Source organism: Symphalangus syndactylus, chromosome 15, assembly GCF_028878055.3.
Source record: "Symphalangus syndactylus isolate Jambi chromosome 15, NHGRI_mSymSyn1-v2.1_pri, whole genome shotgun sequence".
Taxonomy (NCBI): domain Eukaryota; kingdom Metazoa; phylum Chordata; class Mammalia; order Primates; family Hylobatidae; genus Symphalangus; species Symphalangus syndactylus.
In genome coordinates this window covers 79,322,458-79,341,508 of record NC_072437.2, presented here as the reverse complement: position 1 = coordinate 79,341,508, position 19,051 = coordinate 79,322,458, and the positions used below count along the sequence as shown (strand labels likewise).

The following is a 19,051-nucleotide window of genomic DNA, read 5'->3' as shown; positions in this document are numbered from 1 at the left end:
CCTGAACTCCTGAGATTCTGTGGGATCGCAGGGAAACGGCGGGTGAAGGCCTGGTGCATCCAGGTGAACAGACAGTCTCAGGGACTGCGAACCGCGCGCCGGAGCCCAGCGCCGCAGCTCGGAGCACCCCCGCGGCGCGGGCCGTCCCGGGACGGTGCCGGCTCTTTGGGCTGGAGCTCCGCAGGCTCTTTCCGCCCGCCTGGGCCATGCAGGGCCGGGCAGGGCCGGGCCGAGTCTACTGAGCCGGCCGCGCTGGGGGGAAGGAGTTTCTGGCGGACTCGGCTAGGTGCAGCTTCCTGTCCCCTTCTCCGCGCTGCCTCACGGTGCCTGCCCGGGACGGAGCTCGACCCCCGGGCCCCCTCGCCGTCCCCGGCAGCGCCCCCGGCCCCATGCAATCCCGGCTCCTACTCCTCGGGGCACCCGGAGGCCACGGCGGCTCGGCCTCGCGGCGCATGCGGCTGCTCCTGCGGCAGGTGGTGCAGCGCAGGCCGGGTGGCAACAGGCAGCGGCCGGAGGTCAGACTGCTGCACGCCGGCTCGGGGGCCGACACAGGTAACTCGGGGTGCGCCCCTGTCCTCCCTGGTGCCCCTGCGCTCCGTGTCGGGCCCCCGCGCGCCCCCGCCCCTCCTCTCTGTTGCTTCGCTGCGCTTGGAAGGACCGTTTGTGGAGCGGGGAGCTGAAAGATCGAGGTTCTAGTCCCGACCTCGGCGCTAACTGCTGTGTAACGTGGGGCAAGGCGCTCGCCCTCTCTGTGCCTGATTCTGCAACCCGAGGGGTCTGGACTAAGGTTTCTGATGACCTAGAAGAGTGATTTCTCCTTCCCCTGCCGCTGCCTTTACCCCCAGAATTCTGACTTAGATTATAATACTCGTAGAGGTTAATGCCTCAGCCCTATGGAATTATTGAAAGCTGGATTTGACCTTGCTCTCTGAGCCTCAAGGGCCTGGAAGCCGGTCTGTGTCATGTTCTAGCCAGGGCTTGTGGCGGCTTAGAAGGGAACATTCTCGCCAAAGAACCCATAGTTCACGGTGTTTTAAATGCATCCCCGAGCCTTTCCAAGTTTTACAGGAGTTTTCCTTAAAGTTTCACATAATTCTTAGAGCTGACAGTTACACCTTAATTTAGTTAAAACACTTGCCTCTACAATTGAGGTAATTGAAACCCACAAGGGAAAAGTGATTCGCTGGAAAACACACAACTAATAACTATGCTAGAATCACATGCTTTGATTTCTAAGCTCAGTATTTTTTGGCTGTACTTGAGCTGGTTTTAGGAATTCCTTTTCTGTGTGTTGGTGGAGTTAGAGTTACTGTGGTGGTTTAGGAAAGGATATCTGTTGTTGCTACCCTTGAATGGTGAAGTGATTCCAGACAAGATTTTGTCAATGTCAGTGCTGCTTGGAATAACAGGTTTTCACTATGAAATTGTAGGTTTCGTTGTCCTCTTGCATTTTCCCCGCAACCCCCAGTTTTCCTTGCTAGGAAATGAGCATATGGGCGGGGCGCGGTGGCTCACGCCTGTAATCCCAATACTTTGGGATGCTGAGGCGGGCGGATCACGGGGTCAGGAGATCGAGACCATCCTGGCTAACACGGTGAAACCCCGTCTCTACTAAAATAAAAATACAGAAAAATTAGCCGGGCGTGGTGGCAGGCGCCTGTAATCCCAGCTACTCCGGAGGCTGAGGCAGAAGAATGGCGTGAACCCGGGAGGCGGAGCTTGCAGTGAGCGGAGATCGAGCCACTGCACTCCAGCCTGGGCGACAGAGCAAGACGCCATCTCAAAAAAAAAAAAAAAAAAGCATATTTAGGTCCCACGCATTTCATTTTATTCATTCAAGACATACACCCGCCCCGTCCTCCACCATAGTGTTGCAATTTCAAATTTTGCTTTTTTTTCCCTTTTTCTCAATTACTGTCATTTCTAGGCTGTTTATTCATTTGTTTTTTACATTTTTTGTGTGTTCTTTATTTGTTTTTTGCTCCTTTGCCCTAGAAGGCAGAGGTCAAAGGTGGAAGTATAGCATAAACTATAGGTTGGGTTTTGGAGTTAAACAATCTGGGTTAGAATCCACTTACGCAGTATCTAACCATGGGTCGTTGAAGGTAGGTTACTTAACTTTGTGTCCTAGTTTTCTTAACTGTAAAAGGATAAGAAGAATATATCTATTATGGTTGTTGTGAGGATTTATTAATTAATATAATCTGTGGCACATATTAATGCTCAATAAAAGTTAGCTTTTTTATTCTTAGTATGTACAGTTTTAGCTATTTGAGAATTATTCTGTTTCCTTGCCTTTAGAAGACATGAAATCAGGTTTGTTTAGATTCAGGACTATCTGGGTAGGCAGATTTAGCAGAGTGAATTGACTTGAACTTTTTAAAAACAATTGTTCTTTGTACATGGATAATACATGTTGATTGTAAAAACACATGTGGGTGTGAGTTTTTAAAGTCTGTATTATATACGTATTGGTAGATAAGTTGTAAATGTCCTCAAATTTCGTTATAGCCAGCAAATCAAAGTATAGGCTTTGCTTCAAATGTGAGAGTCATGGACATATTACAGAGAACATATTATCTTCTTTAAATCAGTCATTCACTCTGGCAGGATCAGACCACAAGAGGTATTTTTTGAGGGTGTGAGGACTGTAACTGAATGCAGCTGGGAACCCACCAGAAATCTGGACTCGAGTAAGAGCAACTGTGAGCCAGGTAAATGGACAGCACACTTTTGGCTACTCTGAGGCCTGAGAGTAAGGCTATCAAGATGGAAGTGTCCCATTTTGAATCAGAGATCATACACGGACAAGTGTAAAACTACAAATAGCAATAGGCCATAATGGATTACATCTTATGTTGGGAAGATGCTCTCAGCTGCACTCATACATGTGACCAGTAACTGATTATCTCCTTTCTCTCTAATTGACATTGCTTCCTAATAGTTTGAAAAAAGAAGAACAAAGTTCATAAATAATATATTTAAGTTATATACTGGTGCTATTTCTCCTGGAGTATTTGTTTTATTTATCTATATATTCCTTTGGTGCCTGCCAACACTTTGTACCTAGTAAGCATTCAGTGGCTTATTTTGTGAAAGTTCATACAGAGAAGGAGCAGGAGAGGCTGGAATTGCCTTGTTTGCTCTCAAGAGAGGACCTTTGTTAAGCCTGATAAGCAGAAGGAAAATAGGTCATTTATGTTAAAAACAAAACAAGCAAATAAACTCAACCCAAACCCACTGCTTTTTATCCTTTGCTGTCAGATAGTATAAGTATCTATAATTATAAATTCTGTATATCTCTTTATACTTCCATTAAAATTACTGCCTCTTGGTTTTAAGAGCAAAGAGGTTAACAAGGTTAACAAGGATATCTACTGCAGAGAGTTTTCAATAAAGATTATTGTGGTGTTTTTACAGATGGAGCCAAGCAAGTTGTTTCAGTGGGACTCTGATGTTAAATGGATTCAGATATACTATAGATCAAATGATAAACCTAGAAACATAACTGCGTAAATATATCATGACATTTTGGTGCTCTCTTTTAACACCATTATTATTAAAGGGATTCACAGTTTTTTCTTTATGACTCTTGTATATGAAGTAAATTTGTTTATAGAAATACTCTAAAATACTTTTACACAGCAATCTATGTTTATTGTAGAAGAGTGATAAATACAGATTCCCTAAAACATAATCCTCCCACCCAAATGTATAATTATCAACTTTTTAGCATTAATCCTATCAGATTACATATATATGTATAATTATTTATTTATTTATTTTTGAGATGGAGTCTTGCTGTGTCATCCAGGCTGGAGTGCAGTGGAGCGGTCTTGGCTTACTGCAACCTCCACCTCCTGGGTTCAAGCGATTCTCCTGCCTCAGCCTCCCAAGTAGCTGAGACTACAGGTGTGCACCACTGTATTAGTCTGTTCTCACACTGCTGTAAGGACATGCCAGAGACTGGGTAATTCATGAAGAAAAAGAGGTTTCATGGACTCAACAGTTTCATGTGGCTGGGTAGGCCTCACATTCATGGTGGAAGGCGAAGGAGGAGAAAAGTCATGTCTTACATAACGGCAAACAAGAGAGCTTGTGTACAGAAACTCCCCTTTATAGAACCATCAGACCTCGTGAGACTTATTCACTACCACGAGAACAGCACAGGAAAAACCTGCCCCCATGATTCAATTACCTTCTACTGGGTCCCTCCCATGACACATGGGGATTATGGGAGCTACAGTTCAAGATAAGATTTGGGTCGGACACAGGCAAACCATATGAGCCACCCCAGCTAATTTTTGTATTTTTGGTAGAGATGGGGTTTCACCATGTTGGCCAGGCTGCTCTCGAACTCCTGACCTCAAGTGATCTGCCCACCTTTGCCTCCCAAAGTGCTGGGATTATAGATTTGAGCCACTGTGCCTGGACGATATGTATATTTCTACAGATACATGTTTTTTTAAAGAAATGGGATCATGTATGTTTTATAATTATTACATCCATTATTGTGAACATATTAACATGGTAATAAATATCATTGTACATGATTGTTTAAAATAGTTATTAAGTTTATATGTTTGTCCATATAATTTATTTTACTAATGTCTCATTCTTGGACATTCACGTTGTCTAAAATATATAAACAATGCAATAAACATCCATCTACATGAATTTTTGTTATTTTAAGATTATATCCTTGGGCTACAATAGGATTAGATAGAAATAACTTTCAGGAGGGGAAATATAGAACTGTGGCTTCAACTGAGAAATACAGCGTAAAGAGGAAAGAACTATACTGTGGTTTTGGTCTAAGTTTTGTATTTATCAGGTATTGAGCCTTGGGAAATTATTAACTACTTTAAACCTGCAGCAGGTTATTTTGACCCTGAGGATATTCTGACCCCATTGTGTATTCAAGAATTTAACAGAAAGGCTCAGAACAATGGTAAGCTTATAAATGATTAGGCAGATCCGCATTAGGGGCACATAGACTAGTGTGGGAATTGCTGATATATTTAGTTTTCTCTTGGGTCTAAGTTTAGTATATATAAAAATGATGACACTAACCCAGTAGTTCTCAACCCAAGGTGATTTCTCCCCATCAGGGGACATTTGGCAATGTCTGGAGATGTTTCTTTTTAGTTGTCAGAACCAGGAGGGAGGGGTGCTACTGGCACCTAGTGGGTAGAGGCCAGTGATGCTGCTAAACCGTCCGTGACACACAGGACAGCCCCTCACAACAAAAAATTATCTGGCCCAAAATGTTCATAGTGCCGCTGTTGAAAAACCCTCATGAAACCAACTTCTTTGTCAAAGCTACTGTTAGAAACTTTAGACTCACTAAACTTAACAGAATTTAAGCACAGAACAATTTGTGAATTGGGCAGTCCTCAGAACCAGAATAGGCTCAGAGAGCTCCATTCTGAAACGTGAGCAGGCAGCATTTATGGACAGAAAATGGAAGTGAGGTACGGAAACAGCTTACTTGGCTATAACTCAGTGTTTGCCTTACTTGAACACGGTCTCATCAGTTGGCAGCCTGTGGTTGACCCAAGCTCAGCTGCTCAGATTGGCTAAGACTCATCTATTTGTTACCAAAGTATACCCCTAAGTTCCGGTTTCAGTTAATTTACATACAAAGTTATGTTGCAATTTATTGCATAAGGACTCCAAGTACGGAGGCATCCTTAGACCAAATTTGGTTTAATTTAACAATTTGCCCCTTTGGTTAGCTTCTCAATTTTGACAGATTCACTGAAACTTTGGGCGTTGTTGCCACTCTCTGTCACCAACTTAATGGACTTGGTCTCACTGTGGAATTTACAAGCCATAATGTCACGTCAGTTGAATAATTCTTTATGTTCTTGCTGTTCTGGTCAAAGTGAGACCATTGAATGCTCAATGAATGGCTGCATACAAACATTTAAGAGTTGAGAGGATATGGTGCACCAGAAGGGCTGTTATGAAGAATCTCAGGAGAATAATAAAGACTGAAGTGTGCTTCTTAACACGAGCCCCTATGAACTGAACCAATCAGAAATCCAGCAAGGTTCAGGCACTATAGACACTTCAATAGTATTTGAGTCTAGTTCAAGTAAACCCACAGTTTACTTGAAGAAAGGCATACATTAGCTTCTTTTGCCTAAATTATGTTACCTGTTGTCTTGTAAGTATTCTTATTCCCCTTTAGAGAGTAAACTACCTCACTTAAATCATTACAAATGGCTTGACTTATAAGCACATTAGTAGGTGGGATGTTTTCAAAGGAGAAAATCATTACAACTTAAAAACAATACTTAAGAAAATATTTAATTTAAAATTATAATTATTCATTTGTCAAACATTTATTGAATATCTGGTAGGTTTCAGGTATTGGGGATAAAATGATGATTAAAACTTAGGCCTTGCACCAAAAAAAAAAAGAGTCTTGTAGACTAAACAGTAGTCTTCAAAAATTTTTCTTATTTATCTGCTAGGAGGATTTTAAAAATATGTATCCCTTTGAACATTTTAAGGTTAATAGCTAAAGTTTTCCTGGTAAGTTTAAATAGTTGCAAAGGATGACATTTCCAGTATGTTGTAAATATTGGCATTTAAAATAAAAAATATTACAAATTCTGAGTGTATCTTTTAAGTGGAAACAGAATATTCTAGCAATTTAGTACAAATTCTGAGTGTATCTTTTAAGTGGAAATAGAATATCCTATCTCTATTTTGGAAGTAGTTAAAAAGCTCTTCTTTAATTGTTAGAAAATGTCTCTTATCTCCTTGAATTTGTATTTCCATTACAAAAGCATAAATCAGATCCTGTGCTAGCAGAAAGACGAATGGAGTGATCAATTTGTGCTAGAGGAAAAGTTAGGGAAGGTTCAATGGGAAGATGAAGATATTTCAGTAGTAGTTGTGTAGAGGGCAATTGGTGTGAGAGAGATGTGGAAGGCCTTCTAGGCTGAGGAGATAGTATTAGTCACTGAGATAGGAATACAAGAGGTGGAGCTGGTTAGAGGTGGTTGGGCGCACACAATGGACAATATAGAATTCTATTTCTGTATGTTTGTTGAGTTGTCTCTGGAATATCTAGGTAAAGTGTCCAGTAGGCTACTGGCAGGTATGAACTCAGGAGAGAGATCTGAGCCAAAATAGACATTTAAAGAGTTAGTTGTATATGGTGTTTGAAGAGTACCCTTAACTGAAAAAAAAAAAAAAAAAAAAAGGTTGTATAGAGGTCAGAGTTGGGACATTGGTATGGATTAAATGACTGAGGAAAGTGTAGTGTGGTAACAGAAGATGGCCAAGAACATCAATGTTTAAGGCAGGGATGGCAGATGCCTGGTCCATATGAATGTCATAACTTTTCCCTTTCGTCTATTGCAGATGTGGCTCATTGATCACCACCCTGTTTCCCAATGAGTCCAATTTCCGTTGTGATTTATTTTTTGGATTTTTTTAGAAGCCTGTTGCTTGATTTCCAAATGTTTGGGGATTTTCCAGTTACCTTTTTGTTACTGATTTCCAGTTTAATTCCACTGTGGTAAGAAAACATAATCTGTATGACTTCCATCCTTTAATTTTCTTTTTTTGTTTTTTTTTTTTGAGACAGAGTTTCAATCTTGTTGCCCAGGCTGGAGTGCAATGGCACGATCTCGGCTCACTGCAACCTCCGCCTCCATGGTTCAAGCAATTCTCCTGCTTCAGTCTCCCAAGTAGCTAGGATTACAGGCATGTGCCAGCCACCACGCTCAGCTAATTTTGTATTTTTAGTAGAGATGGGGTTTCACTATGTTGGTCCGGCTGGTCTCGAACTCCTGGCCTCGGGTGATCCACCCACCTCGGCCTCCCAAAGTGCTGGGATTATAGGCACCAGCCACTGTGCCTGGTCTCATCTTTAAATTCCTTGAGACTTGCTTTATGGTCCAGCCTGTAATCTATTTTGGTGAATATTCCATGTGCATTTAAAAAGGATATGCATTCTGATTATGAGGAACCAATTACAATACTAAAAAGTGCTTTATAAAATACAATATTCAGTTGATAGGTTGAGAAAATAAAAACATACTTGCAGTAATACTTAAATAAATAATAAATAGAATATGCATTCTGTTGTTGGGTGTAGTGTTCCATAAATGTCATTTAGGCCAAGTGGTTAATAATGTTTTCCAATCGTCTCATTCTTTACGTCTATACTTGGTCTTTGCCAGAAGGCTGAGAAGCAATTATCCTTACCCTGTATCCTTCTTTATTTTTTCCTACTTCTTCCATTATTTACCGAGAGAGCTACTTAAAGCTATTAATATCTAGATGTGATTGTGCATTTTTTCTATTTCCACTTTTAGTTCTGTCTGTTTTTACTTCATGTTTATTTCCCAGCTCCCTCCCTGCCAGGTCACCATTATAGGTTTGCTGTGTTCCCCAAAAGGAGGCTTCCTAACACAGTGACCCTCTCTGCTTGCTCTCTTCCCTTGCCCCTTCAGGCCTAGGGGTGGTAATGGCTTTCTGTTATTGCTAGTCCTAGGATACTGCACCATCTTTTTTGGTTTCCGTAAGCTCTGTTATACCTTTGTAAATAGTTCCCTTATTGTACTCTCCTCAGTTACTCAGTTTGAATGTACCATCCGTCAGAAATGTGAGGTATGAATTTTACTTTTTAAAAAAAATAAATGGACAGCCAATTGTCAAGTTCCCATGAATTTGTATAGTCTGCCCTTTTTCTAGATTATTTATTAGAAGGATGATGTCGGTCAGCCCTAACACTCAGGGAATGTTTGTAATGAGAACCTGTGCCTGAAAAAGTTTTTCTTATGTTCAGATTAATTACTCAGTATCATTTTGTCAGGAGGCCAAATAATTATAGTTTTTTCAGGAAGTGAAATAACATTTGTAAAGACATCTTATTTGAAAATACTGTAACTATAATTCTTTAAACTACTCTGTAATAAAAGCCAGTAGATAATATCACTTATATTTGTAAGCAAGCTTATCTTTTAAAAGAAAAGCTACTGTAGAAAGTAGCTAATTTATAGGTTCTTTCCTGCATTAAAGAAAATAGGGCAAGATGACCAGTCAACCAATAGCTGGCAGTAGCTAAGATTGTACTATATGAGGCACTGCTGACCACCTGTTTTTTGAGGGTGTTAGAACTTAAAGGACCAGATGATCTCAAACATGCATTAGAGATCATCTGGAGGGCTCATTGTAACACAGATTGCTGGATCTTAGGGTTTCTAATTCAGTAGGTCTGGGGTGGTGCCTGAAGATTTATGTGACTTACAAGTTCCCAGGTGATGTTGATGCTTTGAGAATCTCTGTGATAGATTGCATGAAGACAAAGAGTTAATTGGACAGGGGAGGAGAAAGGAGGGGTGCATGGGTTATGGAGGAGCTTTGCAGGCTTTTGAATTTTGGTCCTCATCATCTTTTGCCTTGCTTTTTTCTGGCTGCCAGTTTTGGACCTAGCAAGGATTTAGCTTTGTGTGTAGTCCTTATCTTCCTCTCTCAATTTACCACATACCTGTAATAAATTTCTTTATCTATTAAAAACTCTTTTATGGATTTACAAGTTTTCTCATTTGTAAAGTTTCTGTCTCATAGGATTATTTTGACAATGCAAAAAATACTTAGAAGGTAGTAAGCATTCAACAAATGTTGGCTATTGTTATTAGTACCATGATTTAAGGTCTTAGTGTTCAAGGTATCTTGCTAGCTTTAAACTGGTAGTGCTGAAAGATGAGTTTTGCACGACTACTTTTTTGGAGTGCCTCTGAGCCCTTTCCAAATGAAGTTCTAGATGCAAATGATATCACCATGCCTATTTTGCTGTTAGAGCAAAGCAAAGAGAGATTATTCAGTTTAGTCCTCGGCTTTAGAAGATCACTTGGAAATTAAGGTTACATTAAAAAATAGAACTGTGTAGAACTTACTGAAAATTTTGCCTGCTTTTGCTTATTTCATGTAGGAATTCTTGGCTTTTATTTTTTATTTATTTGAGACGGAGTGTCGCACCGTTGCCCAGGCTGGAGTGCAGTGGCGTAATCTTGGCTTGCTGCAACCTCCGCCTCCTGGCTTCAAGCGATTCTCCTGCCTCAGCCTCCCAAGTAGCTGGGATTACAGGCACGTACCACCACGCCCAGCTAATTTTTGTATTTTTAGTAGAGACGGGGTTTTATTGTGTTGGTCAGGCTGGTCTCTAACTCCTGACCTCAAGTGATCCGCCTGCCTTGGCCCCCCAAAGTGCTAGGATTACAGGCGTGAGCCACCGCACCTGGGCAGTTCTTGGCATTTATGCCACTGGGGCTTTATTCCTTTTATGCACCTAGAAATATTGAAGTTTGAGGATATGTTGCTGGATAATTTGAAATTGTATGTAGTAAAAATAAGGGTGTACAAAGATATGTAAAAAGGTTGAGGATGTGTGTTAAAGATAACACTCTGGGCTGGGTGTGGAGGCTCACATCTGTAATCCCAGCACTTTGGGAGGCCGAGGTGGGCGGATCACTTGAGGTCAGGAGTTCAAGACTAGCCTGGCCAACATGGTGAAACCTCATCTCTACTAAAAATACAAAAATTATCCGGATGTGGTGGCACATGCCTGTAATCCCAGCTGCTCAGGAGGCTGAGGCAGGAAAATCACTTGAACCCAGGGGGCGGAAGTTGCGGTGAGCCAAGATCACATCACTGCACTCCAGCCTGGGCGGCAGAATAAGAGTCCATCTTAAAAAAAAAAAAAAAAAAAAGAAAAAAAGGCTGAGTGTGGTGGCTCACGCCTGTAATCCCAGCACTTTGGGAGGCCAAGGCGGGCAGATCACGAGGTCAGGAGATCGAGATCATCCTGGCTAACATGGTGAAACCCCATCTCTACTAAAAATACAAAAAGCTAGCCGGGCATGGTGGCGGGCGCCTGTAATCCCAGCTACTCTGGAGGCTGAGGCAGGAGAATGGCATGAACCCGGGAGGCGGAGCTTGCAGTGAGCTGAGCTTGCACCACTGCACTCCAGCCTAGGTGACAGAGTGAGACTTTGTCTCAAAAAAAAAAAAAAAAAAGATTTTACTCTATGGATACTTTAAATGATCTTAAACAAAATACATTCTTCTGTGTTGCTTTTGCCTATATTAGTGTTGCTATTCATGAAATAAAGCTTGTTGATGTATTTTATCATGCTTTTTGTTTGTTTGCTAACATAGCATTTAAAATGTGAATTTCACTGATGCCTCACTTCTCCTTTATACATATATACTTCGGATAGAAGTTTTAGAGCATAGTGCTTGACATCTAGACGGCTGTGTAGTACATTTCTGTAACATCCCTCTCTGTAGGTCAGGACAAGCATTGTTGCATAGTCTTTGGTTTTCTCGTTTGTCTCTTATAATTATTTTGTTTTTAAAATCTCTTTTTAGGTGTTACAGTTAATATTGGAGATGTATCCTACAAGTTGAAAATTCCTAAGAATCCAGAACTTGTACCACAGAACTACAGTAAGAAATATTTATTAATATATGAATGAATAACTTTTAACTTTTCATTATAGGAATTTTCAAAGTTACATAAAGCTAGAGAGAATAGTATAAACCTAATGATTTTATCATCCAGCTTCAACATTTATCAATGTTATGCCAGTCTTCTTTTAACTGATTTTTGTTCTGGAGTATTTAAAACCTATCCCAGACATCCTATTACTTCACCCATCAATATTTCGGTAGAAACATTTATTTTTCTCACATCCTACTGTTTCTTTTTTACCTGGAATAAGATTTACGTATAATGCACAGAACTTTTTTTTTTTTTTTTAATTATACTTTAAGCTTTCAGATACATGTGCAGTACATGCAGGTTTGTTACATAGGTATACACGTGCCATGGTGGTTTGCTGCACCCATCAACTGGTCATCTACGTTAGATACTTCTCCTAATGCTATTCCTCCTCTAGCCCCCAACCCCCGACAGGCCCCAGTGTGTGTTGTTCCCCTCCCTGTGTCCATATGTTTTCATTGTTCAACTCCCACTTATGAGTGAGAACATACTGTGTTTGGTTTTCTGTGCCTGTGTTAGTTTTCTGAGAATGATGGGTTCCAGTTTCATCCATGTCCCTGCAAAGGACATGAACTCATCATTTTTTATGGCTACATAGTATTCCATGGTGTATATGTGCCACATTTTCTTCATGCAGTCTATCATTGATGGGCATCTGGGTTGGTTCCAAGTCTTTGCTATCGTGAACAGATGCACAGATCTTAAGTATTTATTTTGGTTGGTTTTGACAATTTTATAAACCTGTATACCACCAAGATTACGTTAATCATCCCACGTGTTCTCTTGTGTTCCTACCCCTTTACCCTGCCCTGGAAATCACTGTTTGTTTTTTTTTTTTTTTATGATGGTAGATTAATTTTGCTTGTTCTTTAGCTATATATAAATAGAATCACATGGTATGGTTATATGTGTGTATGTAGTTTTTTTCTCATGAAGAGCATTAATTTGAGATTCATTTATGTTGCTGTACCTATCAGTTTGTTTTTAATTCCTGAATAATGTTCCATTGTATAAACATACCAGTTTGTTTATCCATTCTCCTATTGATAGACATTTGGATGGCTTTCATTTTAAGCCTGCTGTGAACATTCCTGTACAATTCTTGTAGTTATCAGTTTTTACTTCTCTTGAGTAAAAAACTAGGAGTTGAATTGATATGTCATACTATAGATGCCTGTTTAACTTAACACACTGCCAAACGATTCTCCAAAGCAGTTGTACCATTTTACCTTTGACCGACAGTGATGTTCTACATCCTTGTCAGCATAGTCTTTTTAATCTTAGTCTACCAGGTGTGAAAAAGTAACTCATCATGGTTTTTGGTTTATAACAGTTTTACTGAGATATAATTCATATACCATAAAGTTCACCTTTCCATATTGTACAATTCAGTAATTTTAGTTTATTCAGAGTTGTGCAACCATACTGTTATCTAACGTTTTCATCGCTCCATGAAGAAACTTTATACTCATTAATAGTCATTTCCCATTTTCTTTCTTCTCTCTCCCCCGCCACCCTCCCAGCCTTTAGCAACCACTAATATACTTTCTGTTTCTATAGATTTGTCTATTTTGGACATTTTATATAAATGGGATCATATAATATGTAGCCATTGTATCTTGCTTATCTTAGCATAATGTTTTCAAGGTTTATTAATGCTGTAGTTCATTGCTTTTTATGGCTAAATTATATTCCATTGTGTGGATATTCCACATTTTGCTTATCCTTTCATCAGTTGATGGACATTTGGATTGTTTCCACTTTGGGACTATCGTGAATATTGCCACTCCAAGCATCCATATACAAGTTTTTATATGGGCATATTTTCAACTTTCTTGGGTTTTACCTAGAAGATAAATTGCTAGGTCACATGGTAACTCTATGTTTAACATTTCAAGGAATTACCAAAATGGTTTTTTTTTTTTTGAGACAGGGTCTCACTTTGTGGCCCAGGCTGGGGTGCAGTGGCGCAATGTCGGCTCACTGCAACCTCCCCCTCCCAGGTTCAACCTCCAGGTCCTCAGCCTCTCCAGTAGCTGGGACTATAGGTGCAGGTTACCATGCCCAGCAATTTTTGTATTTTTTGGTAGAGATGGGGTTTCACCACATTGATCAGGCTGGTCTCAAACTCATGTCCTCATGTGATCCGCCCACCTCAGCCTCCCAAAGTGCTGGATTTACTGGTATGAGCCACCGCGCCCGGCCACCAATATGGTTTTCAAATCACCTACACCATGTTACATTCTAACTAGCAATGTGTGAGGATTCTAGTTTTTCCACATCCTCACTAACACTTGTTATTGTTTGTCTTTTTTATTACAGCCATAGTCAGACATGTGAAGTGACATCTCATTGTGGTTCTGATTTGTATTTCCCTAATGACTTACAATCATTATTTGCCCAAAATCATGTCACTTCTTTTCTCAAAATTCTTTAAATGAGTTTTTAGTATTTTGGGAACAAAGGTCCATCCTTAGCTATTAATTTCTCCGATCTAATCTTAGCCTCATCTCATGCCACTCTCCTCTCCTATTCTTTGTTTCAGTCATTGGTCATGATATAGAATAGCTTTTTGTTCACTCTTCAGATTCTTCCACTAGACTATGTGCTCTGTTAAAGAAAAAATAAATCAATGATATGTGTTAAAGCCGGGTAAGGAAGACTTTATTCAGGACTGTCACTATGAGTCTTGCAGTGGGGGAGAGAGATCGGGCTCAACTCCCAATGCAGCATGGGCAAGTGGTAGTTCATAGCCAAGGAACAGTGTGGGAGTTGGTGGATAGAAAATTGTTAAGATGAAATGTCAGGGTTAAGGGAGATTCTGGCTAAGCCAACCTAACAAAATTCTTGCTGACGACAGGCTGGGGTGATCAGACATCACCTGGGGGATTGTGGAAGATGAGGACTCTGATCAGATATCAAGGGTGATTAGATTATGAGGATGGGCGGGTTCTGGATAAATTGTTTTAATGGCGTTCTTTTGCTACAACTGGATTTTACAAGGAAGTACACAGGTGTGTCTAGGAAAAGGTTTAGAAACCTGACTAAAATTTGGTCAAGAAGAGAATCTTTGTCAGCTTCTTGAGGGAGAATATGTCACTTTCATCTAACCCAAGGTTCCATTGACTCTACCCCCTAAATGCCTCTGCAGTCTGTCCTTTCCACTCTGGCCCACTTTTCTTTTACTACTCTTTTTTTTTTTTGTTTGAATTATTTTGTTAGTGGTCATCCTAGGGATTCTAATTAACACTTTAACCTAAAACAATCTTGTTTAGATTAATGGTAACTTAGTTTCAATAGTATATAAACTACTCCAACGTAGCTCTGTTCCCTTCCACCTCCTTTGTGCTATTATTGTCATACAAACTATATCTTTATACATTAAAAGTTTATCAGCACAGTTTTATAATTATTGCTTTATGAAGTTTTTAAAATCAGGTAGAAGAAAAGAGTTACAAACAAAAATAGGCTTACATTGTCATTATTATTTATCTATGTAGTTCCCTTTACTGATAATCTTTATTTCTTCATGTGGATTTGAGTTACTGTCTAGTGTGCTTTCATTTCAGCTTAAAGGAAGGATTCCCTTTAGTAAGTATCTTCTAGATGGTAGGTTTGCTAGTGGTGAATTATCACTTTTTTTTTTTTTTAATTTGGAAATGTCTTCATTTCTCTTTTGTATTTTGAAGGATAATTTTACTGGAAATAGAATTCTTGGTTGACAGGTTTTTTTTTCAGCACTTTGAATATGTCTTCTTACTGTTTGTGGACTTCCTAGTTTTTGAAAAGAAGTCAATTATCAATCTTAGCAAGGTCCTTTTTATATGATAAGTCAGTTTTTCTCTGCTGTCAAGATTCTGTCTTCAGCTTTTTGATAGTTTGACTGTGGATGTGTCTAAGCACAGATTTCTTTGAATTTACGCTGTTTTGAGTTTGTTGAGCTTCTTGGGATGTGCAAATTAATGTTTTTCATTGAAGTTGGCAAAATTTTGGCTATTATTTTTCATTATTATTTATTTATTCTCTTTTCTCTCTCTCCTTCTAGGACTCCGATTATATTTGATAGATTTGATGGTGCCCTACAAGTCTGTGAGACTCAGTTCATTTTTCTTTATAATTTCTTCTTTCTGTTCCTTAGATTGGATCATCTCAACTGACTAATCTTCAAGTTTGCTGATTCCTTCCTCTGCCTGCTCACATTTGTTGTTGAGCCCCTCTGGTTAATTTAATCAGAGTTTTCAAGTTCAGAATTTTTATTTGGATCTTGTTTTATAATTTCTCTTTATTGGTACTCTGTTTCATGAGACATTGTTGTCATACTTTACTTCTTTAGACATGATTTCTTTTAATTCTTTGAATGTATTTGTGGTAGCTGATTTAAAGTGTTTTTCTACTTAGTCAAATGTCTGGCTTACTCAGAGATAGTTTTTATTGACTCCTTTTTTCTGTATGTATGAGCCATACTCTCCTATTTATTTCTTATAATTTTGTTGTTATTGAAAGTGGACATTTTAAATAGTATAATCTCTCCTTCCCAGGCTTTGTGGTTGCTCCTTGTGTTGCTGGTTTTTTTTTAGTGATGTTCCTACTCTATTTCTTTTTTTTTTTTTTTTTCTGTTACCTCTAGCATTTATTCTTTGTATTACAAGCAATTCAATTCTACAGTTTTAGTTATTTTTAATGTACAATTAAATTGTTATTGACTGCAGGGTCATTTTTATCACCATAATACAAATTATATACACACATATGTAAAATCCATACATTTCTTCACCCTGAATAAATATGTTTATAAATTTTGATATATTTTTCTTTTTTTTTTTTTTGTTTCATAAAACCCTTTTTTTTTTTTTTTATTATACTTTAGGGTTTTAGGGTACATGTGCACAATGTGCAGGTTTGTTACATATGTATCCATGTGCCGTGTTGATTTCCTGCACCCATTAACTCGTCATTTAGCATTAGGTGTATCTCCTAATGCTGTCCCTCCCCCCTCCCCCCACCCCACAACAGTCCCTGGAGTGTCATGTTCCCCTTCCTGTGTCCATGAGTTCTCATTGTTCAATTCCCACCTATGAGTGAGAACATGCGGTGTTTGGTTTTTTGTCCTTGCGATAGTTTACTGAGAATGATGTTTTCCAGTTTCATCCATGTCCCTACAAAGGACATGAACTCATCATTTTTTATGGCTGCATAGTATTCCATGGTGTATATGTGCCACATTTTCTTAATCCAGTCTATCGTTGTTGGACATTTGGGTTGGTTCCAACTCTATGCTATTGTGAATAGTGCCGCAATAAACATACGTGTGCATGTGTCTTTATAGCAGCATGATTTATAGTCCTTTGGGTATATACCCAGTAATGGGATGGCTGGGTCAAATGGTATTTCTAGTTCTAGATCCCTGAGGAATCGCCACACTGACTTCCACAATGGTTGAACTAGTTTACAGTCCCACCAACAGTGTAAAAGTGTTCCTATTTCTCCACATCCTCTCCAGCACCTGTTGTTTCCTGATTTTTTAATGATGGCCATTCTAACTGGTGTGAGATGGTATCTCACTGTGGTTTTGATCTGCATTTCTCTGATGGCCAGTGATGATGAGCATTTCTTCATGTGTTTTTTGGCTGCATAAATGTCTTCTTTTGAGAAGTGTCTGTTCATGTCCTCTGCCCACTTTTTGATGGGGTTGTTTGTTTTTTTCTTGTAAATTTGTTTGAGTTCATTGTAGATTCTGGATATTAGCCCTTTGTCAGATGAGTAGGTTGCAAAAATTTTCTCCCATTGTGTAGGTTGCCTGTTCACTCTGATGGTAGTTTCTTTTGCTGTGCAGAAGCTCTTTAGTTTAATTAAATCCCATTTGTCGATTTTGGCTTTTGTTGCCATTGCTTTTGGTGTTTTAGACATGAAGTCCTTGCCCACGCCTATGTCCTGAATGGTATTGCCTAGGTTTTCTTGTAGGATTTTAATGGTTTTAGGTCTAACATATAAGTCTTTAATCCATCTTGAATTAATTTTTGTATAAGGTGTAAGGAAGGGATCCAGTTGCAGCTTTCTACATATGGCTAGCCAGTTTTCCCAGCACCATTTATTAAATAGGGAATCCTTTCCCCATTTCTTGTTTTTGTCAGGTTTGTCAAAGATCAGATAGTTGTAGCTATGCGGCATCTTTTCTGAGGGCTCTGTTCTGTTCCATTGATCTATGTCTCTGTTGTGGTACCAGTACCATGCTGTTTTGGTTACTGTAGCCTTGTAGTATAGTTTAAAGTCAGGTAGCGTGATGCCTCCAGCTTCATTCTTTTGGCTTAGGATTGACTTGGCGATGCGGGCTCTTTTTTGGTTCTATATGAACTTCAAAGTAGTTTTTTCCAATTCTGTGAAGAAAGTCATTGGTAGCTTGATGGGGATGGCATTGAATCTATAAATTACCTTGGGCAGTATGGCCATTTTCACGATATTGATTCTTCCAACCCATGAGCATGGAATGTTCTTCCATTTGTTTGTATCCTCTTTTATTTCATTGAGCAGTGGTTTGTAGTTCTCCTTGAAGAGGTCCTTCACATCCCTTGTAAGTTGGATTCCTAGGTATTTTATTCTCTTTGAAGCAATTGTGAATGGGAGTTCACTCATGATTTGGCTCTCTGTTTGTCTGTGATTGGTGTACAAGAATGCTTGTGATTTTTGTACATTAATTTTGTATCCTGAGACTTTGCTGAAGTTGCTAATCAGCTTAAGGAGATTTTGGGCTGAGACAATGGGGTTTTCTAGATATACAATCATGTCATCTGCAAACAGGGACAATTTGACTTCCTCTTTTCCTAATTGAATACCCTTTATTTCCTTCTCCTGCCTGATTGCTCTGGCCAGAACTTCCAGCACTATGTTGAATAGGAGCGGTGAGAGAGGGCATCCCTGTCTTGTGCCAGTTTTCAGAGGGAATGCTTCCAGTTTTTGCCCATTCAGTATCATATTGGCTGTGGGTTTGTTGTAGATAGCTCTTATTATTTTGAGATACGTCCCATCAATACCTAATTTATTGAGAGTTTCTATCATGAAGGGTTGTTGAATTTTGTCAAAGGCCTTTTCTGCATCTATTGAGATAATCATGTGGTTTTTGTCTTTGGTTCTGTTTATATGCTGGATTACATTTATTGATTTGCGTATGTTGAACCAGCCTTGCATCCCAGGGATGAAGCCCACTTGATCATGGTGGGTAAGCTTTTTGATGTGCTGCTGGATTCGGTTTGCCAGTATTTTATTGAGGATTTTTGCATCAATGTTCATCAAGGATATTGGTCTGAAATTCTCTTTTTTGGTTATGTCTCTGCCAGGTTTTGGTATCAGGACGATGCTGGCTTCGTAAAATGTGTTAGGGAGGATTCCCTCTTTTTCTATCGATTGGAATAGTTTCAAAAGGAATGGTACCAGTTCCTCCTTGTACCTCTGGTAGAATTCAGCTGTGAATCCATCAGGTCCTGGACTCTTTTTGGTTGGTAAGCTATTGATTATTGCCACAATTTC

At 39.4% G+C, this 19,051-nt stretch overlaps 1 protein-coding gene across 3 annotated transcripts in view; it reads left to right on the top strand.

The window, feature by feature from the left end:
- Positions 1–271: 271 nt before the first annotated feature.
- The window catches only part of VWA8 (von Willebrand factor A domain containing 8), a 458,897-nt gene continuing 440,117 nt past the window's right edge, over positions 272–19,051 (top strand). Inside the window, exons 1-2 of one of the 3 annotated variants that reach the window (XM_055244723.2) lie at positions 272–552; positions 11,398–11,475. In XM_055244723.2, the coding sequence (XP_055100698.2) occupies positions 390–552; positions 11,398–11,475 (241 nt within the window). In that variant the 5' untranslated portion in view covers positions 272–389. The remainder of the gene's footprint in view (positions 553–11,397; positions 11,476–19,051) is intronic. The other 2 variants (XM_055244727.2, XM_055244724.2) reach the window with 2 other exon arrangements.